The 20425-nt window shown below is 37.6% G+C and overlaps 2 protein-coding genes across 2 annotated transcripts; one reads left to right on the top strand and one right to left on the bottom strand.

The window, feature by feature from the left end:
• The first annotated feature begins 391 nt into the window (after positions 1-391).
• On the top strand, positions 392-15451 carry LOC130589866 (uncharacterized). Its single transcript, XM_057391484.1, has 7 exons — positions 392-482; positions 576-668; positions 4446-4528; positions 12292-12372; positions 12919-13139; positions 15197-15269; positions 15383-15451. The coding sequence occupies exons 1-7, from the start codon at positions 392-394 to the stop codon at positions 15449-15451; spliced, it is 711 nt and encodes a 236-aa protein (XP_057247467.1).
• A 1827-nt stretch (positions 15452-17278) lies between these two features.
• LOC109134861 (uncharacterized) lies at positions 17279-20167 on the bottom strand. The gene is made up of 4 exons (XM_019249246.1): positions 19901-20167; positions 19370-19810; positions 18946-19074; positions 17279-17302 (listed from the first exon to the last, which is right to left on the bottom strand). Exons 1-4 carry the CDS (start codon positions 20165-20167, stop codon positions 17279-17281), a joined length of 861 nt encoding a protein of 286 aa, XP_019104791.1.
• Positions 20168-20425: the final 258 nt, after the last annotated feature.

The raw sequence follows: 20425 nt of genomic DNA, 5'->3' as shown, positions 1-20425 counted from the left end.
TTCAGGTGGTGAAAGCGAGGAGGATGAAGCCCTAGTTTGTGTGACTGCACTAATTGGGACATGAGAGAGGCAGACCAGTTCAGGGAAAAGGGAGACATATGTCTTATGGCAGGAAGCAGCTCTTCGATGAAGAACAGTAACTATTTCTGATATGCAAGAACAAATGAGATATGTGATAGAGATGATTACTAGCTTTATAGATTCTGCTATTGAACATAATGTTAAGGGAAATGCTGCTTATAAGGCTAACAAAAGAAATTTAAGAAAAGTAACACGAAATTTAGACCTAAGTGAAAGCCGTTCTACTGAGCTTGAACTTATTTGTACAACACTGAAAGAGAAAATTTCAGAGCTTGAAATAAGTTTGGATCAGAGGAATATCGAGCTTGAGATGCTAAAACCTCAATCAGATTTTTCCAATACTGAATTTTATCAAAACAATGATAGAGGGTTTAGTAAACTTAAGGAGGCTGAAATTGATGGTATAAATTTCGAGTTACTCAAACAGAAAAGCTTTACTTTAGAACATTCTAACTTAATTTTGGCTCATAATTATCTGATTGACGATGTGGAAGAATTGTTCAAAGAGTATGTAGACTTGAAAGCTTCTTTTGCTAGCACAAGTGGTCCTAGTGTTAATGTTGAAGACCTATGTTCTGAATATGAGGGTAAGATATGTGATCTACAATATGAAATATTCGAATTAAAGAAAAATATCAACACTAAAGTTATCCCTGATAATCAAAGTGTTGATATTGAATCTTTGAATTTGGAATAGGAAGGTAAAATCTGTGATCTTTAATCCGAAATATACGAACTAAGAAAAGGCAAGAACATTGCGACCACTTCTGAACCAGATCCAGAACTGGTTTCAAAACTTAAGGATGAGCTTCATAGGGAAAAGTTGGATCTTGCCATTGCTACAGAATTTAATGAAGCTCAACTTAAGAAACCTTGAAACCAAGGAATAGGATTTAAGTGACTGCTTGAGACAGATGAACAGGTTGCTCGATGCTCAGAGTACTTTAAACATTCTGACCTCACAACCTGGTAATCCTCAGAGGTTTGGATTAGGGTATTCTGGAACCAGTTCCCAACAGCCACCAAAGTTGGGAAGAGATGAGACTTGGATTTCTGAATTCAAGAGAGGTAAGTACTTTACAAAGGACATGCACGTATGTACCTACTGTGGTAAGAATGGTCATGTTATTAATACTTGTTGGACTAAGCAAAAACATGATAAAAGAAACCAGTCTCATGTTCACAATGCCCATTATCAGAAGGGTCACACACACAATTGGTCGAACAATGGAAAACATGATAAAACAAAGAAGACCAATGTAAAACAAAACTGGGTTAGAAAGGACAGAGTCAAACTAGTTCCCAAGGACAAGGAACCCAAGAAAATCTGGGTTCCTAAAACTAAACCTTGATTTATTCGTACAGGTTAGAGTGAGAGCAAAGCCATACTGGTATTTGGACAGTGGTTGCTCGAGACACATGTCAGGAGATAAAAGTCAATTTCTCTAACTCGTAGCCTATGAAGGAGGAAGTGTCACCTTTGGAGACAATAGCAAAGGTTTGATTAAAGGTATATGTAAAGTTGGTAAGACACTTTCTCAAGCTATTGATGATGTTTACTTTGTAGAAGGTTTGAAACATAACCTCTTGAGCATTTCTCAACTATGTGACAAAGGAAACCATGTGGAATTTGAAACCAATCTTTGTCATATAGTCAACACTGAAATAAGGGAACTGGTCTGCAAGGGATTTCAACATAACAATGTTTACATAACATTTTTAATTCAGATTCCAAAGACCAGTGCCACTTGTCTTAGTGTTATAGAGGATGATCATTGGCTGTGGCATAAGAGACTTGGACATGTAAGTTTTTCTTTGCTCAATAAACTGAGATCTCAAGACTTGGTGACAGGTTTACCTAACATCAAGTTTGCTGCAGATCATATTTGTCATGAATGTGCTAAATGTAAACATGTCAAGTCCTCTTTTCAGCCAAAGAAGTTTGTAAGCACAACTAGACCTTTCGAACTTGTACACATGGACTTGTGTGGGCCCATGCGTGTGCAAAGTCGAAATGGCCATAGTTATGTGTTTGTGTTAGTTGATGATTATTCTCGTTTCACTTGGACAACCTTTTTGAAGTTTAAAAATGAAACTTTTGAAGAATTTGAAATTCTGGTAAAACAGGTCTAAAACAAGATTAGTCATCAACTGGTCTCTATCCGGTCTATTCATGATTCTGAATTTGACAATGTCAGCTTTGTAACCTACTATAATGATCATGGTGTATCTCACAATTTTTCAGCTCCTAGAACCCCACAACAAAATGGAGTGGTTGAAAGAAAAAATCGCACTCTAGAAGAAATGGCAAGAACAATGCTTCTAGAGAGTGGTCTTCCTCGAAACTTCTGGGCTGAGGCTATGAGTACTACATGCAATATTTTGAATAGGGTAATGCTGAGACCTTTACTGAAGAAAACACCTTATGAGCTCCTTAGGGGAAGAAAACCAAACATTGTACATTTACGTGTTTTTGGGTGCAAATGTTTTGTACACAACACTAGTAGAGAAATGCCGATTTGCGTCGGACCTGGAACCCCTATTTGCGTCGGACTTGGGTCCGACGGCACAGGTCTCGACGCAAATCACCTATAAATGATTTGCGTCGTATGCGGAAACGACGCAGATCTGTTACCTATTTGCGTCGCACGTTGTATACGGTGCGACGCAAAACAAGCATCTGCGTCGCATCGTCAGCAATGTGCGACGCATATTAAGCCAAAGAGTACCCAGCAGATTCTAATTTCAAAGAGTACCCAGCAGGTCAGTAATTTGCGTCGCATGTGGCAATAGGTGCGACGCAAATAACTGAAATTTGCATTTTTTTTTTTAATTTTCAGCTTTTTTTCTCTCAGATCACAGTATTGCATCAACATGACTTAAAATCATGACTTAAAATCGCAATAGTTTTGCATTGATATGTAAATATACAAACAAACCTTTACATTAATGTGTAAATATTAGATACAGACATGTAAAATGTAAAAAAATGTATACAATATATACAAAACAAATTACATTGTAAATATGTAAAAAGATATGTAAACTAAATGTAAACAAACTACATTACAAATGTCCGGTCAAAAAAAAAAAAACTACATTACAAACGTAAAAATAAAACGAAATTGTAAAGTAAAAAATGCCAATAAAAGATCTGCCAACTGCTTTCAAGCCAAGAACCGGACTTCTTTGCTGAAAAATTACAAAGATCTGCAAATGAAAAATGCCAATAAAAGTAAAAAATCAGATATAAAAAATAAAAAAAACAAAAGGCCATAAATTTCAGATGCTTGAAATTAATCTAGAACGTTTTTATTTTTCAGATACGATCAGATCTAAAAAATTAAAAACGAAATAGACTACATAAACGCGAAAAAGAAAACTAGTAAATTAGATCTAGAAAATGAAAAAATGAAAAAATGAAAAAAACGAAATTGTAGATCTGAAAACCTGAGATGCACGAAGATACTCGAAGAAATCGCCGAAGAAACGAAATTGTTGAACCTCTACTTCAGATAGTGAAATGAGATTTTGACGCCAAGAGAAGATCGACGAAACTCAATGAGATTTTGACGGAGGAGGAAAGAAAACAACTTGAACATGCAGAGGCGCGGACGAAGATTTTAGGGTGAGAGAGACGAGTTTGAGGGAGGGAAGGAGGGACGGAGGATGTGACGGGACGAAGAGAGAGACGAGTTTTTAGAGAGAGAGAGAGAGGAGTTTTTAGGGTTGAGTGAGGGAGGGAGGAGGTAGAGAGAGAGGGGAGTTTTAGGTCGAAGGAAGGAAGAAGGAAATGAAGAGGCGCGGTGAGTGAGGGAAGCGAGGGGACTTTTTAGGTTATAATTAAATATTTGGATGGGCCGCAAATCTGCGTCGGATGGGCCATGAGGTCCGACGCAATTTGGTCTTTTGCAACGCACTCAAATACGATGCGATGCATATAGTGAAAATCATTTGCGTCGTGTGGGCCACGTGGTCCGACGCACATTGAGCTTTTGCAACGCACCTTTGGTCGATGCGACGCAGATAGCTATGATGTGCGTCGCACTCTTCTTCATGTGCGACGCAAATAGGGTTTTTGCGTCATTTCCGTTTCAGTGCGACGCACATCAGGGGACGCAAATCGTCGTTTTTCTACTAGTGCAACAATGGTAAATCAAGTTTGGACAAGTTTGATCCTAGGAGTGATGAGGCTGTTTTCGTTGGATACTCTTCACACAGCAAGGCATACAAAAGTTTCAATAAAAGAACCTTGTGTGTTGAAGAAAGTATCCATGTCTTGTTTGATGAGACTAACATGTTCAGCAAGCACGTGCAGGTTGAAGATGCTGATGAGTTCGAAATTGGTATGCTGAACTTTACAGGAGCTAAGGATGGAGAAGGTGCTGAACCAAGCTCACCACACAACTCTATTAGAGAGGAAGAGTTTGGTCCAGCACAGAATCAGGTAACTCAAGAGGTAAGGGAAGGAGATAGTGACTCAGATGCTCATCCACATGAAGATGATGCAATGAGACCACTATGGAAACTGGTTCACCTGCTCAAAACAACAATGAGACAGGGGGAACCATACAGGAACAGGTTCAACATTAGAGGCACAAATGAAACTTTGATATGAACAAATCTTTTAAGTACAAGTCCTCTCACCCCACTGATCTAATCATTAGTGACATTAACAAGGGGTGCAGACAAGGAAATCTACTTTGCAAAACTTTTGTGCATTCTATTCCTTCTTATCAAATGTTGAACCTACTGACTATAAGGTTGCTTTAACGGATCCAGATTGGGTTCTAGCCATGCAAGATGAACTCAATCAGTTTGAGAGAAATCAAGTATGGCATCTTGAACCCAGGACGGAGAACATGTCTGTTATTGGAACTAAATGGGTGTTCAGGAACAAATTGGACGATTCAGGAATTATAGTCAGAAACAAAGCTAGGCTAGTGGTTCAAGGGTTTAATCAACAAGAAGGAATTGATTATGATGAAACCTTTGCTCCAGTAGCCAGGCTTGAAGCTATCAGGATATTAATTGCATTTGCTCTAAATGAACTTTAAACTCTTTCAAATGGAAGTTAAGACAACCTTTCTTAATGGTTATTTGAAAGATGTTTATGTAAAGCAACCCCCTGGTTTTGAGATAGTGACTTGCCAAATCATGTTTTTAAACTCGACAAAGCTCTTATGGTCTCAAACAAGCTCCTAGAGCATGGTATGAGAGACTTTCCAGTTTTCTTTTAGAAAATGGCTATAAGAGAGGAGGTTGACAAGACACTATTCTTGAAAGAAAGGGGAACTGATCTGTTAGTGGTCCAAATATATGTTGATGATATTTTGTTCGGAGCTACTAACCCTGATTTGTGTAATGAGTTTGCAGATTTGATGAAGAGCGAATTTGAGATGAGTATGATGGGAGAACTTGGATTCTTCCTTGGCTTCAAATCAAGCAAACCAAAGAATGGAATCATGATCCATCAACAGAAATACCTCAAGGAGCTGCTGAAGAGGTATGGTCTGCAAGATAGCAAGTCCTATGAAACACCTATTCCAACTTCTACAAAATTGAGCCTTGATGAGAAGGGAAAGGATGTTGAGGGCAAGCTATACAGAGGTATGATTGGCTCATTGCTTTACTTAACAGCCAGTAGGCCAGATATAGTGTTTTCAGTAGGGTTGTGTGCGAGATTTCAAAGCAACCCTAAAGAATCTCACCTAAAGGCTGTTAAAAGGATTCTAGATATCTCAATGGTACTGATGAATGTGTTTGTGGTATCAAAAGGCAGCAGCATGAGCCTCATTGGATACACAGATGCTGACTTTGCTGGTTTTATTGTGGACAGGAAGAGTACTTCTGGAATGGCCCACTTCTTAGGTTCTTGTCTCATTTCATGGGGATCTAAGAAACAAAATTTTGTATACTATCCACACTGAGTCTGAGTACATTGCTGCTGCTTTGTGCTGTGCTCAACTCTTGTGGATAAAGTCAAACTAAGGATTTTGGGGTCTGTTTCGGAAGTGTTCCTATTTTATGTGATAACACAAGTGCAATCAATATTTCGAAAAATCCTGTCCAGCATTCTAAAACCAAGCATATTGAGATTAGCATCATTTTCTAAGGGACAATGTTGAAAAAGGTAATGTTGAGTTGGAGTTTTGCAGGTCAGAAGATCAACTAGCTGACATATTTACAAAACCTTTGAGCAGAGAAGTGTTCATCAAGCTTCGTACCTTGTTGGGTATGATTAAGATTAGACAATGAGCTCTTAGGTCTTGACTTGTCCCTTTGGCTAGTCAAATGATGTCAATTTGTGTATATATTTCTTTTTCTTTTGTACATTTTTTTCTTTTGCTTTTTAGGGCACAAGTTCTTATGCGATGTGAACTGATCATCTTAGTACTTGCGCACTTCAGCATAAGTCTTAAAAAGGTAAGTTGGCACAGACCAGTTGCAGACCACTTGGGAACCAGATTCTTGAGGCGGTTATTCTCTGAACATTTTATTTATTTTCCAACTTTCAAATTAGGAAAATAAATGAAGTGACGGTTATATTTAAGGCAACTGCAGTTTGCGAAAGAACGAATATATTTTGCTTCGAATCTTGAAATATCTGTTTGATTATTTTCTTGCCATCTTATATATATTCTTGCATGTGATCATACTTTCCTTATTTCCTTCTTATTCTCTTTGATCACATATTTTCCGGATTTTTTTCCCTTTTGTTGCTTATATTCTCTCGTCAAACCCTAATTTCTTTTTCTACTTCTTTCTTTCTCGAATTCTTTCTTTCTCGAATTCTTGAAACACAAATTGTTCAAGTTTTATTTTCTTTTTCTTAAGTGCTCAAAACAGAGTGAATTCAGTCTCATCATGTCAAAAAGAAGGAGTACTAGGTTGGTAGAAAAGGAGGTTGAAGAATCTCCCGAAATTGAAACTAAGAAAACAAAGGAAGTGGCTGAACCAGTGGAGGAACCGGTTGTGGAGGAAGAGGTTGAATATGAGGAAGAAGAACCTTTAATACGGAGGAATTCAAAGAAGCCAGCAACCGCAAAATCCACCACTACAAAAACAACTACACCCAAATCCACCACAAAATCTACCACCACAAAAGCGGTAACTCCAAAATCAACCGCCACTCCCAAAGTTACAAAAACCACCACTCCCAAAAAGCCTTTCACACCAAAATCAAAGGCTCCCTCACCAAAACTGGTTGAGGAGTCTAACCCAGAGGAGTCAGAGAAGATGGAGGAGTCAGAACCGAAAAAAAAGTTGGAGCCGGTAGGTGAGTCAAAACCGGAAAATCAGGAGGTGGAGGAAGAAGAAGTTGAGAAGGAGGTTACCAAACCCATCACCACAAAACAGCCAGTCAAAACCACCAAGCCCAAAATCCCTACACCTAAGATCACACCCAAACCAGTGGAGAAATTAAAGAAGAAGGAAGGTGCTAATGTTGAGGGGGAAGTTACTGAGAAGGAGGGTGTTAAGGCTGTTGCTAGCAAGGGCACAAGGGTAAAGACGGTTTTTAGGAAGGGTGCTGAAACTTCCAAAGATTGAGCAGGAACCAGAACCAGACCGGTTCCCAGCTGACAAAAAGAGGAAGCTGACTGCTATTGTTGCTGCAAAGGGTTCTAAACCCAAGAAAAGTAAGTCTATCACTCCTGAGCCTTTGTATGATTTGAGGGATAGGTCTATTCTGGTTGGTCTTTCTGTTGCAAAGAGTTGGGTTGATCAGAAATTCTTGCATGAGGTTAAGGAAGCTTTAGAATTTCAGAAATGGTCTGTTTTGTTTGCAAAGAACTTGATGTGTTTATGCTTTTGGTTGAGGAATTTTATGAACACCTGCATACTAAGGACGATGGGTCCTACTTTGCTTTTGTTAAGGGCACTCCCATTAATTTATCTGAGAAGATTTTGGCTGAAATTCTCAAAGTTCCAAACAAGGGACTTGATGTGTACTCAAGGGAGAACTGGCCCACAGTTAAAGGACTCACAGCAGAACAGCTCCAGACCAGGTTGTTCACTGGTCCACCTGACCCTAAGCAGGGGTACACCATTGGCCACTTAAGGGAGCCAATCATGAGGATATTTCATACAATAGCCTCAAAGATTGTGTTTCCCAGAGCACAAGGCTGCATGAGTGTACGGTTGATGGATAGTGTTCTCATATACTGTCTCATGGAACACATTCCAGTCAACCTCCCTGCTATGGTGTTGGGTCACATGATCTGCTGTGTAGAAGGCTACGCATGCACTGCCCTATGGAGGATGGCTGACCTTAGTATTCAAGCATTGGAAAATTCGTATGGTGGGAGACTATGGCACCATGTCTCATCTTACGAATCAGATTATAGGTTAGAAGGGCATGACATATGCAGGTGGTGTTCGGAAAATGAAGGTTGAAGCAAAGGGTGATGCAGCTGGTGCAGGGAACTGTAATAGCCCTGTTTTTAAGAATGTTTATTTAAAAGCTAATTACAATTATTAAATTAATTATGTTTCGAAAATCTTATTTTATATGAGTTATGGAGTATGAATTTTATTTGTCGATCATGTATATATATTTGTTATATTAATTTTATGGAGTTATTATTATATTATTTTATACATCGCGTTTAATGAGCAATTTGTTGATGTGCATTTACCCGAATAGGAAACCAAAGTCGGGTTTCCTTCCTTTATGTTATCGGTTAATGAAGTGAACCCCCCCAGATCTTTTGGTCGGCATTCTCGCCTAAACCAAAACCCCAACTCTTTCTCCCTCTTATCATCTATCACGCTCGAAAACAAAACCCCAAAGAAAACCCTCAAACCCATCCTCTCTCCTCCCCGACTCTCTGTTTCTCTCACGCTCGCCTGCGTCGCGCCTCGCTGGCGTTTTCCGAGGCTGTCGAAAATCTGCACCACTCTGTTCTCCTCTGTTTCGTTGCTGCTAGTGTTGTTCGTGGGTGTCGCCCTGCGTTGCTGCTCCTCGTGCGTCGCATCGCACCACGACCGCAGCTTTGCCGGGGTTTCCCTCCTCTGCTCGCGCTGCTGCTAGTGTCGTTGTTGTTGTTCAGTTTCTTGTCGTCACCTCCCCTGCTTTATTTTTCTCTCCCCTGTTTGAGTGTCGTTGTTGTTGCAGTCCTTGTTGTGCGCTAATGGTGCTGATCTTGTTATGCTGCGGTGCAGCCGCTGGTGGTTGTAATCGCAACTCCTTCTCCCTCTTTGAAGGTACTAGACCTTCCTTTGTTCTTTCCTTTGTTTTTTTTTTATGTTATTCCATCTGATTTTGAGTGAAGATTAACAATTGGAATTTGAATTGTTGATGTTAATTGTTGATTGTGTGGTTTGATTGAATAAGTGGTGTTATATTAGTTTAGCTCGAGGAATGCGTGGGTAAATGTGTTGTGATAATTATAGTTAATTGTTGGTTTAAAAATTAAATCATTGAAGTAGTTTAGCTAATTGATACTAATGGTAGTCGTTTGTTGGTTTTAATATTGTTAGTGTAGTGAGTTTGATAATTAATGAAGAGCTAACAAATTAGTTAGATGCTATGAACTTAGTTAGTAAGTTAGTTTTATCAAGTTGAAATGAAAATTGTTAACATTTATAAAGTAGAAGGTTTACTTAAAGTTTTACCGTACTTGGAGTTCTCTTTGTAATCATGTTGGCCTATTATTAGAATTCGATTAATAAGGTTAATTAGTAATGTTGCAACTTTTAGATAGTTATTACTCATTAAAAAGGGATTTGTCATTATGTTAATAATTCAGTAAAGTAAGTAAGAAATACGATTACTTATGGACTAGATTAATGTTACTCTATGTGGAAACAGATTCGAGATTATGTGATTATAAACCATGTTTTAAATAGTTTGTTATTCTAAATGTGGATTGAAGGTTTATATTCATTAAAACAAGTGAGTATGTGGGTCTAAATTAGTATGTATTACATAAGTTGCTAATAACTCTAAAGACATCGCAATTGCAACATTGGGTTGTTGATTAGATTAGAATTATGTTATAGACTTGGTGTGTGAGTTATGATATGATGTATTGGTGTAGTCCTTTGTAGTAATGCTACGTCTCTTGTTCTTAAGACAAATATTGATTGATGGAATGATAATTGTTGTCAACCTTGGAAACGTGACATATTTGGCGTAAAGTAAGAATCATAGTATGGTTTGGTAGTTGTCAAGGTCCAGATTATATGTGAATTAAGTTGGCAAGCTTACAGTAATGTTTTTGTTATAACTAGAATGATCTTTCTAGAATTGGTTGAGTATAACTATGTGAAGATGATTGATTAGAAGAAAGTCTACATTGAGGTTTATTAAGGAATGAATAGTTCTAAAAGAAAATATAGCTTAACTAGAGTTATCATGTGATGCCAAGTGGAAGAATAGTCTGAGTAGATGGGTTAAATAGTTCAACCTAGTTAATAAACTCAAATGAAAGTTGGAGGAAGGTTTAACTAATTATTAGTATTAATAATATGGAGACTATTGTCGGTTCATTTACTTATTTATGAATTGATAATTGAGGATGTGTTCAATAAAGGATCTGAGTTCAATGACTATAAAATGGAGTAATATAATAAAGTATGTTTATGGATATTCACAAAGCCAAGTTAATACATGAGATTGTTTAAGTAAGTGCAAGTTTGTGTATTACTTTAAAGTAGTTTGAGTTATAATTATATGACTTCTAATTAGAAAGGAGGTTGACTCACTACACTAAGTAAGAATATGATCCATTAATTTTTGACATTTATAATGGTATTGGAATCAAACTTACGAGATAACATGGCCCATAATTGATTAGGACTAATCGACCTTTGTTTCATGAATCTCGAGTTGTGGAATCTACGCTAACTCTCCATAGTTAATTCTAGCTGAGAGACTTATTGTCACTATGGTTGGTATTATACTGAATATTGGTTACTTGTGTGGTAAGTATGTTTTATAATTGTAATTGAGTTGAATCGAAATGCATAACTATACTGACCTCGAAATACTTTAAGCGTTTATAACTCTCTAAGAAGAAGCCTTGTTTGTTGTTTAATGATTGTCAAGGATTACTATAACTATGGAATAGTTCTAAGAATGACGATTGAGTTATGAACGATAATCGAAAGGAATCTGAAAGGGGAAGTAGCCTCGTCTGAGTCGACGGATGGGGTGACATGAACAGTGCCCCATGGACTTTGAACCTTGGGGCGCCACCGGGAAACCTGCCCATTGCTCTGTGGGGCGATAATCGGGCGTTATATCAGGTAATGTGAAACCTGTGAATGGCTGATGAAATCAGCGGAAAATGTACTCCGAACTAGTCGCGGTTATAGGCCAAAAGTAAAGTGTATGGTTGGGTGACGACCCCCACTGTCGGAGTGTAAGCTTTGTCTCCTCCGCCGCGTTCTCTTTCCCCCTGGTTAAAAGGAATGTTATTTCGAAGTATGAAAGTTATCTCGATAATGGATTCCTGATAAGGAATCGTATCGTGGTAAGTTGTTTCGATATCGGAGTCCCGATAAGGAATCATATCAAGTAATAAATGTTTATTCAGTATATGAATATGAATATCGATATTGGTTTCCTGGTAAGGAGGCATATCATGGTAAGTGATACTAACGTTAGATTCCCGATAAGGAATCGTATCTTGTTATGTGGATTCCCGATAAGGAATCATATCTCGTTATTGGATTTCTGATAAGGAATCGTTATGATGAAAGTTGTGTCATTTATTGCCTGATTAGTTATGTAGGACAGTATAAGGGAATGATTGATAGAGTATGAAAACATAAGTTTGGAGTTCTGATAAGAAATCAATTAAAGGAAGTAAAGTATATTACTTATATCAAAGTTGGTAAACCCATATTCCTTATAAGGGATCGTGATATGTTGAAAGGTTGACTAATTAGTTTCTATATGAGATATGTATCTGTTACAAGATTGTTTGAAGTTATGTTGTTGGGTTTGCTGATATGTGAACGACGATGTAGTAGAAAGGGAACAATTAGATAAAGATGTATAAGTATGTTGTCAATTATGAGTTGATGTGATGCATATGACAATGTGATTATCTTGACTGAGTCGTTTTCAAGTAAAAGCCACCAAAGCATGTGTTACTCTTATTTACGGGTTTAGTACTCAGCTTTGCTGATGTGTGTATGTTTTTTTTGTCATTTTTGTGGCCTGTCACTTGGTGGGTGTCAGTATCCTAAATGTTTCAGGTTGAAGCCGTGAATAATCTTTCTAGAGTTGAAGCAGTTATGTTCTGGAAGAACAACTGTAATGTCATAATTGATTCCAAAGTGAGGACGATTGACTTTGTAATAGTTACTTATCAATCTTTTGTTTTAGTTCTTTATATTTAAGAGTAGTTAGTGCTCCTGATTCTCTGTTGGTTGTTGCTCCGCGAAAGCGTTGAGGTTGTTGAGCTCTGGGATTGGAAAATATTTTATTTATTAAAATTGTAACAGGTTCATATTATTTTTCGCTTTAGCGTTGTCTTATTTTTAAAGGAAATTCTGCTGGATTTTCTGTAGAAATTTATGGGAATAGAGTCTGAGAATCAGTGCGTGGTTGCAATAGTTAAATAATTTGAATAGAGTTGGGAATTGAGTTCCACACTCTCCGATGTAGTTCGGTAAGTGTGATGGTAATAGTTCGGGTTGTCTCGACCAGAGTCTCTTTCGCTATGCTTAATCCTCTGTAAACTGGTCGGGAGAATTCGGGTTGTTATAGGAACAGTACGAAATCAGTTCAGGCCACTCATGTTTTGGTAAAGCAGTTGAGCGAGCAATCAGATGACGCAGAACATGATGAACACTGTTACTGCGTTGTGTTCTGCACTTCAGGAATCCTACAAGAGGGTTGAGGTTTGCCTTGACAGAGCTGGCATTCAGTCAAGAAAGGATTCTGAAGAGAAGGAAGATTCATCTGTTGCTATAGGCGATGGTGATGATGAACTGGTTTCTGAGGAGAGGGAAGAAGAGGAGGCTGAGGAAGATGAAGAAGCTGCTTCAGAGGACCTCGAGGAAGATGAGGAGGAAGATGAGACTGAACATGACTCTGGAGCGTAGATTAAATTGCCTTTTTTCCTTCTCTTATCTATTGCTGCTAACCCCTCTCTATTATTGAACTCTATATTTGGTTTTCCCCCTTCCCAAATTACAAAAACATTTGATCTTATGTAATTTGGTCTACTACTGGTCTGTAATAACTCTTATTTAGGACAAGTAGCTTTTGGTACTCTGCAGGAACTTTGGTAGCATCAGCATCCCTAGAATGCTGTTTGAGCTGCCTATTTAGCTTGAACTTAATATAATTAGTAGTTATCTACTGATTGTGTTTTGTTGTTTGTTAATTTGATTGTTCCCTTGATTTCTTTTGATGATGCCAAAAGGGGAAAGCAGGTGAAGTTTCTGATCTGATTTTTTCCACCTAATCTTAGGGGGAAGCAGGTCTTATGTTACAAACTGTGTGTGTTGCAGCAACTAGAGCAAGGTTGAGTGCCTTGTTAGAGGTGACAGACCAGAAGTGGTCTGGAAGTGAGTGTACTCAAAGCACTTTACTTCTTTTCACCCTAATGGCTTAGAAATAAGTCTGAACAACTACTGATGTTCTTCTTGCGAATGCATGTTTAAGTCTAAGAGCTCTGAGTCTAATTAGTATTTGCCTATGGTACTTAGAAACTCTTTCTTAAACTGTTGTCAGTTAGTTGTGAACTCGTGTACTTATAAATGATGCTTAATCTGCAGGAACAGAACGAGACCAGTGCCTTGAGTTCTTATCTTAAGAATTCAAATTGTTTGAAAATGTTTTCAAAACTAATGATATTATTTGCAGGGGGAACTTCAGGGTTTGTCATCATCAAAAAGGGGGAATTTGTTGAGTTCCCTGTTTTGAGTTTTGAGTGATGACAAACCACATTGAACTATTATATTGCATGCATGTTTCTGTTTGCATGTGTAGGTGCCAAAGTACAAGTTCAATGGATAGAAAGACGAAGCTTGTGAAGCCAAGTCTTGAAGAATTGCATGAAGACCAAGATCATGTTGTAGCACATTTAGGTCTTAGATGGAATGTAAGTGGTATAAAGGTGTTGATGCACTATAAAAGTTTGAAACTTGAGAGATGAGTTAGTTGTGGATGACAAGAAACCTCGGTTACTTGTCATACACAACTACAAGTAAACTTGGTTGATTGGAACAGTCTGGGAACAGATCTGAACCAGTCCTTATTTCATGCATTCGTATTTTAGGAAAGTTTTCTTTCCGCGCAAAATTGATTTTCAAAATACACGGATACATGGTTTGTTGTGAGAGCAAGATTTCTTAAGTATGGTAAGTGTGTTATATGATATTATACTGATTTTATTTATTATCAAATAAAATCAGTGAGTATATTTTCATTGGAATAATTTCCATACTTTCGAGGAAAATATACTCTCATAATATCATGTAACATTTACTTACCAAAGGCTTATTTAAGGAGTTCTACTAGCACATAAACGAGTGGGCTTTTGCACGCATATTTTTAGTATACTCTAAGCAAAAGCATTCTCTCTCTCAAGCTCTCAAACGTAGCAGAAATCCTAATACCACAATAAGGACTAAAACTACTCTCATTCTAAGCGTATTTAGGCTGTTTGTTTTTGAGAGAAAAACTGGTTGTATTTGAGCATTCTGTGAGTTCAGCTTGCTGGGGAAGTTGATCGGGGATCAACTTAATTTGAACCATCATAGTTGGTGGTTGGGTCGAACTTCCATAGGTGGAATTTAGGGAATCATCTTGTGCATAGGTGCATAAGTGATTGAGTGTAATTCTTTTGTTATCCTGAGTTGATTAATAAAAGAGTGAGTGAGTGGAGGACGTAGACTTATTAGAAGTCGAACCTCGTTAAATCCTTGTGTTGTTTATTCATTGCTTTTATTTCCGCTGCTAGAGACTTGATCCTTTACTGTTCTTACTATAATTGAAAAATCTACAACATTCGGACAAACACTCAATTCACCCCCCCCCCTTGAATGTCACTTGCACTTACAGGGTTAAGTATAATTCTATCAAGATGATTAGTTAAATGTTACATCATGGAATGAACCGCTTGATGCCCTTACTATCGCAATCCGTTAGCTGGGACTCTCAGGCTGGAAATCGGAGGAATGTGTTGCCATTGGGAATGAACTTATTGCGTGAAAGGATAAAGGTATTTATGAGAAGGAAGGTTTATTAAGTTTTCTGTCTTCTGTTTTTCGGTAAGTCATGAGATGGAAGTTTTTCATGTTTATATGATAAGCTTCTCTGAACATCTTATTAAAGGAAATGAAGAAAGTAAGAGGATTTGGGCTTGAAGGCTTAAAGAGACCCTTGATAGATCGCGAAGGCTGACTGAAGAATATATTGATTCCGTACTAGAGATATTCCCATAAAAAGTTCAGGTAGAGAGATATGATGCACCTCCTCACAATCTGGCATTGTATTTGTAATTCTCAAAACATGCTAAAGTGAAATAGAGAAAATAAATGTTTATATATTGCTAAAATGCTAATTGAAGTTTCTGATAATGACAAGGTTTTGGGTCCCACAAATGCTAGGAAGAGCTCTAGGAATTGCTGAAAATAGTGTGAGGACATACATAGAGGCTGAGATTCGTGCTGGGTAAGATGAACCTCTTTAGTAGAAGTAGATGATTTATCATGTTCGAAACAATAATTGATCGACTTAGGTGCAACTTTGGGGGTATCAATGCACGAAACGTTCCCACCCAATAATATCCTTTTTTGTCTTAGAAGATTGTTATGTTACTGAATTTCCCTTCAATGTTACTCTCTAGTATAATTTTCCAGGTCTCTAAAATTTGTACCATTCTTATGAAAGAGCTCAGATAGTCTTTGGACTCTCTGGGATGTTATTGATCCCGGATCTGCTTATGGAATGATTGTTCAGGTTAGTTTATATTGATTATATCATTTATTTAGTAGATTCCTGTAAATTATTATGAGTGCTTGAATAAAACATGGATTCAATATGCATGGAATTATTAGTTTTAGAATTAGCAAGCGAGGTATGTCTAGCTCTTGGTTGAAGGTAGAGCCCATCAACTGATTTTAGAACTGCACTACAATGAGAATAGAATACCCTTAGTTCAGAATTATGGCTGATTGAACTAGAAAACAAAAAGGACACATTTCAGTAAATGCTAAGAGCTCATTAATTGAAATTGAACGCGTAAATTAAATATGGGAGCACCTTATGGAACTGAATTATGCCTTCCTAATTTTGTCTCTCTTTTCCCTTGTGGCGTCTTCTTATGGATTTTCACTTCTTAAGACAACTCGTTACAACTCAATACTTTTGCTAATAATGAATAAGAATCAACATGTTTCTAAAGCTGACGTCCTACTTCCTGTTGTTGTACTCTAGAAGTGATCTGGGAATTTTTTTAAACTAAGCAGTTTAACCAAACCAATTAACCAAGCCTGGATCAAGAATCCTATTGGCGAAGGATGATGATTATGCTGAAACAGTTTCTAAGTTCAATATGGAGGTCTGACGGACAGAAGATGAATAACCACTTTTTTGCTGTTTTTGTCCAAGTTTATCTTAAACTTGTGAATTTACAATTGGCTCATACACAACATGCACAACATACAGAATATACAAGATCTAAGTAAAATGCTGCCTTGCACTATACCTTGAAGATCTTTCATTTATTTTGTAGTGTATCCCTGAGATTGGGTTTAGCATTTGCTGCTATTATATTTAAATACAGTGGATCTCCTTGTGTGTTATAATTTCTAACTCGGGTTGACAGCTTAATACTTGGGTCACTTTCTTCATCTGTAACAGGGCTCGTAATTCTTGTGGTTCGCAGAGCTGATGGAGATGGGGAGGTATGAAAGATCTCTTAATGTGTTTAGCACATAGTATTGAAGACCTTAAACTGTATGTGTAACATGAAGGATATTTGGCAGGTAACGGCTGTAGGGACTAATATAATTGGTGTGTTACTTCTGCAAGAGCTGCCACACTTATCCCATCTTGGTGTCCGAGCTCGACAAAGTGAGTTTTGTTGTATTTTTGTTCATCTTCTATTTCATAGTAGATGTTTGAGTTTGGTAGTAACAATACAAATATTAATTCACAGGAGAAGGTCACCTTTGTGACCTGCGAAGATGATGATTCAGCTCCTTATATTGAGAAACTCGAGAGATATTACCCAGCCTGTTCATGTCTTCTCTGGTCATAGAAAAACTGTTTCATATGTTAAATTCTTATCTACTAATAATCTTGCTTCTGCATCAACTAATAGCACATTGCGCTTGTAGCATCAACTGTAATCCGCTTCGAATCTGTGTCAAAAACGTGGAATTTGTGAACATGAATTCGAAAAAACAGGTCTGTGCTCTATTATTTTTTTAAAACTTAGTTGAATTTTTGAAATCTTCTAACATTATATTGATATGCATGTGATTTTGTAGTGAATGATATTGAATGAATGAAAAGGTATTCCAATTATAAAGTCATTTGAATTATCTCAATACAAGTGCCTAGATGTTCTATATGTAAATTACTTGTAGATTATGAAAGACACGTATGGAGGAGGTAAAACGGATTGGGAAGCCACGTATAATATTGAAATATTGCTGTTTTTTTTTTTAAAAAAAAAATAAGGTTAAAGAGACCACCTTTTCCTTTCAGGTGGTATTTTCGAGAATGATTAAAAAGACCACCTACATATTAAAAATGATTTCTTTGTAAGATAAAAAAGACCACCTATCTGTAAAATGTGGCGCCTTATCCTTCTTCTTTTTTTCCTATTTAAGTTAATAAATAACCACTTATTTAAGGAAGTGGTATCTTCTATCAAATTAAGAAACCACCTGCAATAAGTGGTTATTTATCCTGAGAGACCTATGAGCTGAAGACCACCTCTCATGTGGTCTCTAAATAAGATTTTAGGGGGTCTCTTTAGGATTTTTTGTAGTAGTGCTTTTTTAAACAATTTCCTAGCGTAATAATCTAATATCGAAAAATACCCTAATCTCTATCGTTGCTAAGATAACTACTAGTTACCTGAATCGTCAGAGGCGAGCTAAAAATTACTGAAAATCCCGATATTTGCATGCACCGTTCTCCTTCTTCAAACCCCAAAGCGCCACATAAAGAGGTAAATAGAACAAGTCACGAACAATTGATGAAGAGTAGAAATGTAAGAATTTGAGAGAGAATGGTGAATATGATGATGTCTGAAATTTTATGAAAATGGCAGCGATGGAGTTCTGATTTTAATCATATTTTGGTGTGCTTAAAAGAATAAATAAAATGGATTTGTTAGGAGAAATGATGAGGGGGTTATGAAGGTTACAAAATACATAAAAAAAAGAGATGAAAGAAGAAAAACTTATCCCTTTTCCTCCACATCGCCGGCTAACCCAAAGCCCAACCACACCAATTAATTTCGGCCCAAACCATCAAAGATCCATACGTCAAAGGTCCGTCACGCGATAAATCGATAACTTCCTGAATCCCGCCTAAACTTTGAAAATACTTAATAATAAAAAAATAATTCTAATAAACAATATTATAATGAAAAATATAAATATACACATTAGCACGCCATATAATAAAATAATAATTCTTCTCCCAATATTTATAAAAACAAAAATCATTGATTTAGATAAAATAATAGTTTTAGGGAAAACTTTAGCGAAATAAAGTTTCGTCCTCGAAACTTCGAAAACACACAAAAATAAGACAAGCACACAAAGAATACTTGAAACAAATAGTTTCGGGTATTTCAGTCGCATCGACTCTTCGGTTTCCCAAGTAGTTTCTTCGTAGTTTTGACTTCTCCAAAGTACTTTAACCAAGGGAATTACCTTCCTTCTGAGAGCAAGGTTCTGACGGTCTAATATGTGAACAGGTCGCTCTTCAAAAGTCAAATTCGGCTTGACTGATACCGACTCAACAGAAATCACATGCGAAGGAACATTACGATACCTACGGAACTGCGACACATGAAATACATCATGAACCTTCGACAGCTCTGGCGGCAAGGCCAAACGATACGCAACCTCCCTATTCCCCTCAAGAATCTCATAGGACCTACATACTTCGGACTCAACTTGCCTTTTTGACCAAACCGCATCACTTCCTTCATATGAGAAACCTTCAGAAGCACCTTATCTCCCACCTCAAAGGAAATAGGTTTTCGACGTAAATCAACATACGACTTCTGGCTATCTTAAGCGGCCTTCATCTTATCTTGAATCACTTTCACTTGCTCAACCGTATCCTAAATACGGAGCTCCAACAAGTAGGACTACGACACTTCCTTTTATAGAGACAAGCACGAAGCATATCTTCCAAGGTATGAATAGTTCTCTCAATCCGACCATTGGTAGTTGCATGAAATGTAGTACTAAGCTTCAACTTCGAACCAAAAGCCTCTTGCAAAGTGGTCCAGAAATGGGATAAAAATCGCAGATCACGGTCAGAGATAATGTCTTTGGGAACCCCATGAAGACGAATGATCTCATTAGCATAACCTTCAACTAACCCTTTCATAGACCAAGTGTTCTTCATCACAATAAAACGAGCAACTTTGGTCAACCGACGATCCACAATTACCCACACAACATTCTTCCCACCAGCAGCTCTAGGAAAACCCATCACAAAATCCATCGAGATCGAGTGGAACTTCCAAGCAGTAGCGGGTAAAGGTTGCAACAAACCACCAGACCTCTAATGCTCAATTTTCACCTTGTGACAGACCAAACACCTAGCTACGAACTCAACAATCTCTCTCTTCATACCAGGCCACCAAAAATTAACCTTCAGATCCTTATAAAGCTTGTCACCACCAGGATTAACGGAATAAGGAGTACTATAAGCTTCCTTGATAATCCTTCTCTTAAGCTCATCATCATTGGGCGCACGCCAACACCCCATTAACCTCAAGCTATCATCAGTACACATCTCAAAATTCTCTGCACGACCTTGCATCTTTGCTTCACGGATCTTCTTCAGCTTCGGATCACCCTTTTGCTTGCTTCTTAATTCTTGGAACAACTCAGGCTCAGCACTCATGGAACCCAACATCGCAGACACATAACCTTGCGGAACAACCTCGATATCAAGCTTGAGAAACACTCACACAATTCACGAGGCACTACCATAGTAGCGTTTAAAAAAATGCTTATTGTTGCGACTCATAGCATCCGCTACTTTGTTTGTCTTATCCTCTTGGTAAACCAGGGTCAGATTATAATCCTTGATCAATTCGAGCCACCTTCTTTACCCCATATTAAGATCACGCTGAGTGAAGATGTACTTCATGCTCTAATGGTCAGTATACAC

The sequence above is a fragment of the Beta vulgaris genome, chromosome 8, assembly GCF_026745355.1.
Source record: "Beta vulgaris subsp. vulgaris cultivar EL10 chromosome 8, EL10.2, whole genome shotgun sequence".
Classification (NCBI taxonomy): domain Eukaryota; kingdom Viridiplantae; phylum Streptophyta; class Magnoliopsida; order Caryophyllales; family Amaranthaceae; genus Beta; species Beta vulgaris.
The sequence above is the reverse complement of the archived record's forward strand: the minus strand, read 5'-3'. Positions and strand labels throughout refer to the sequence as shown.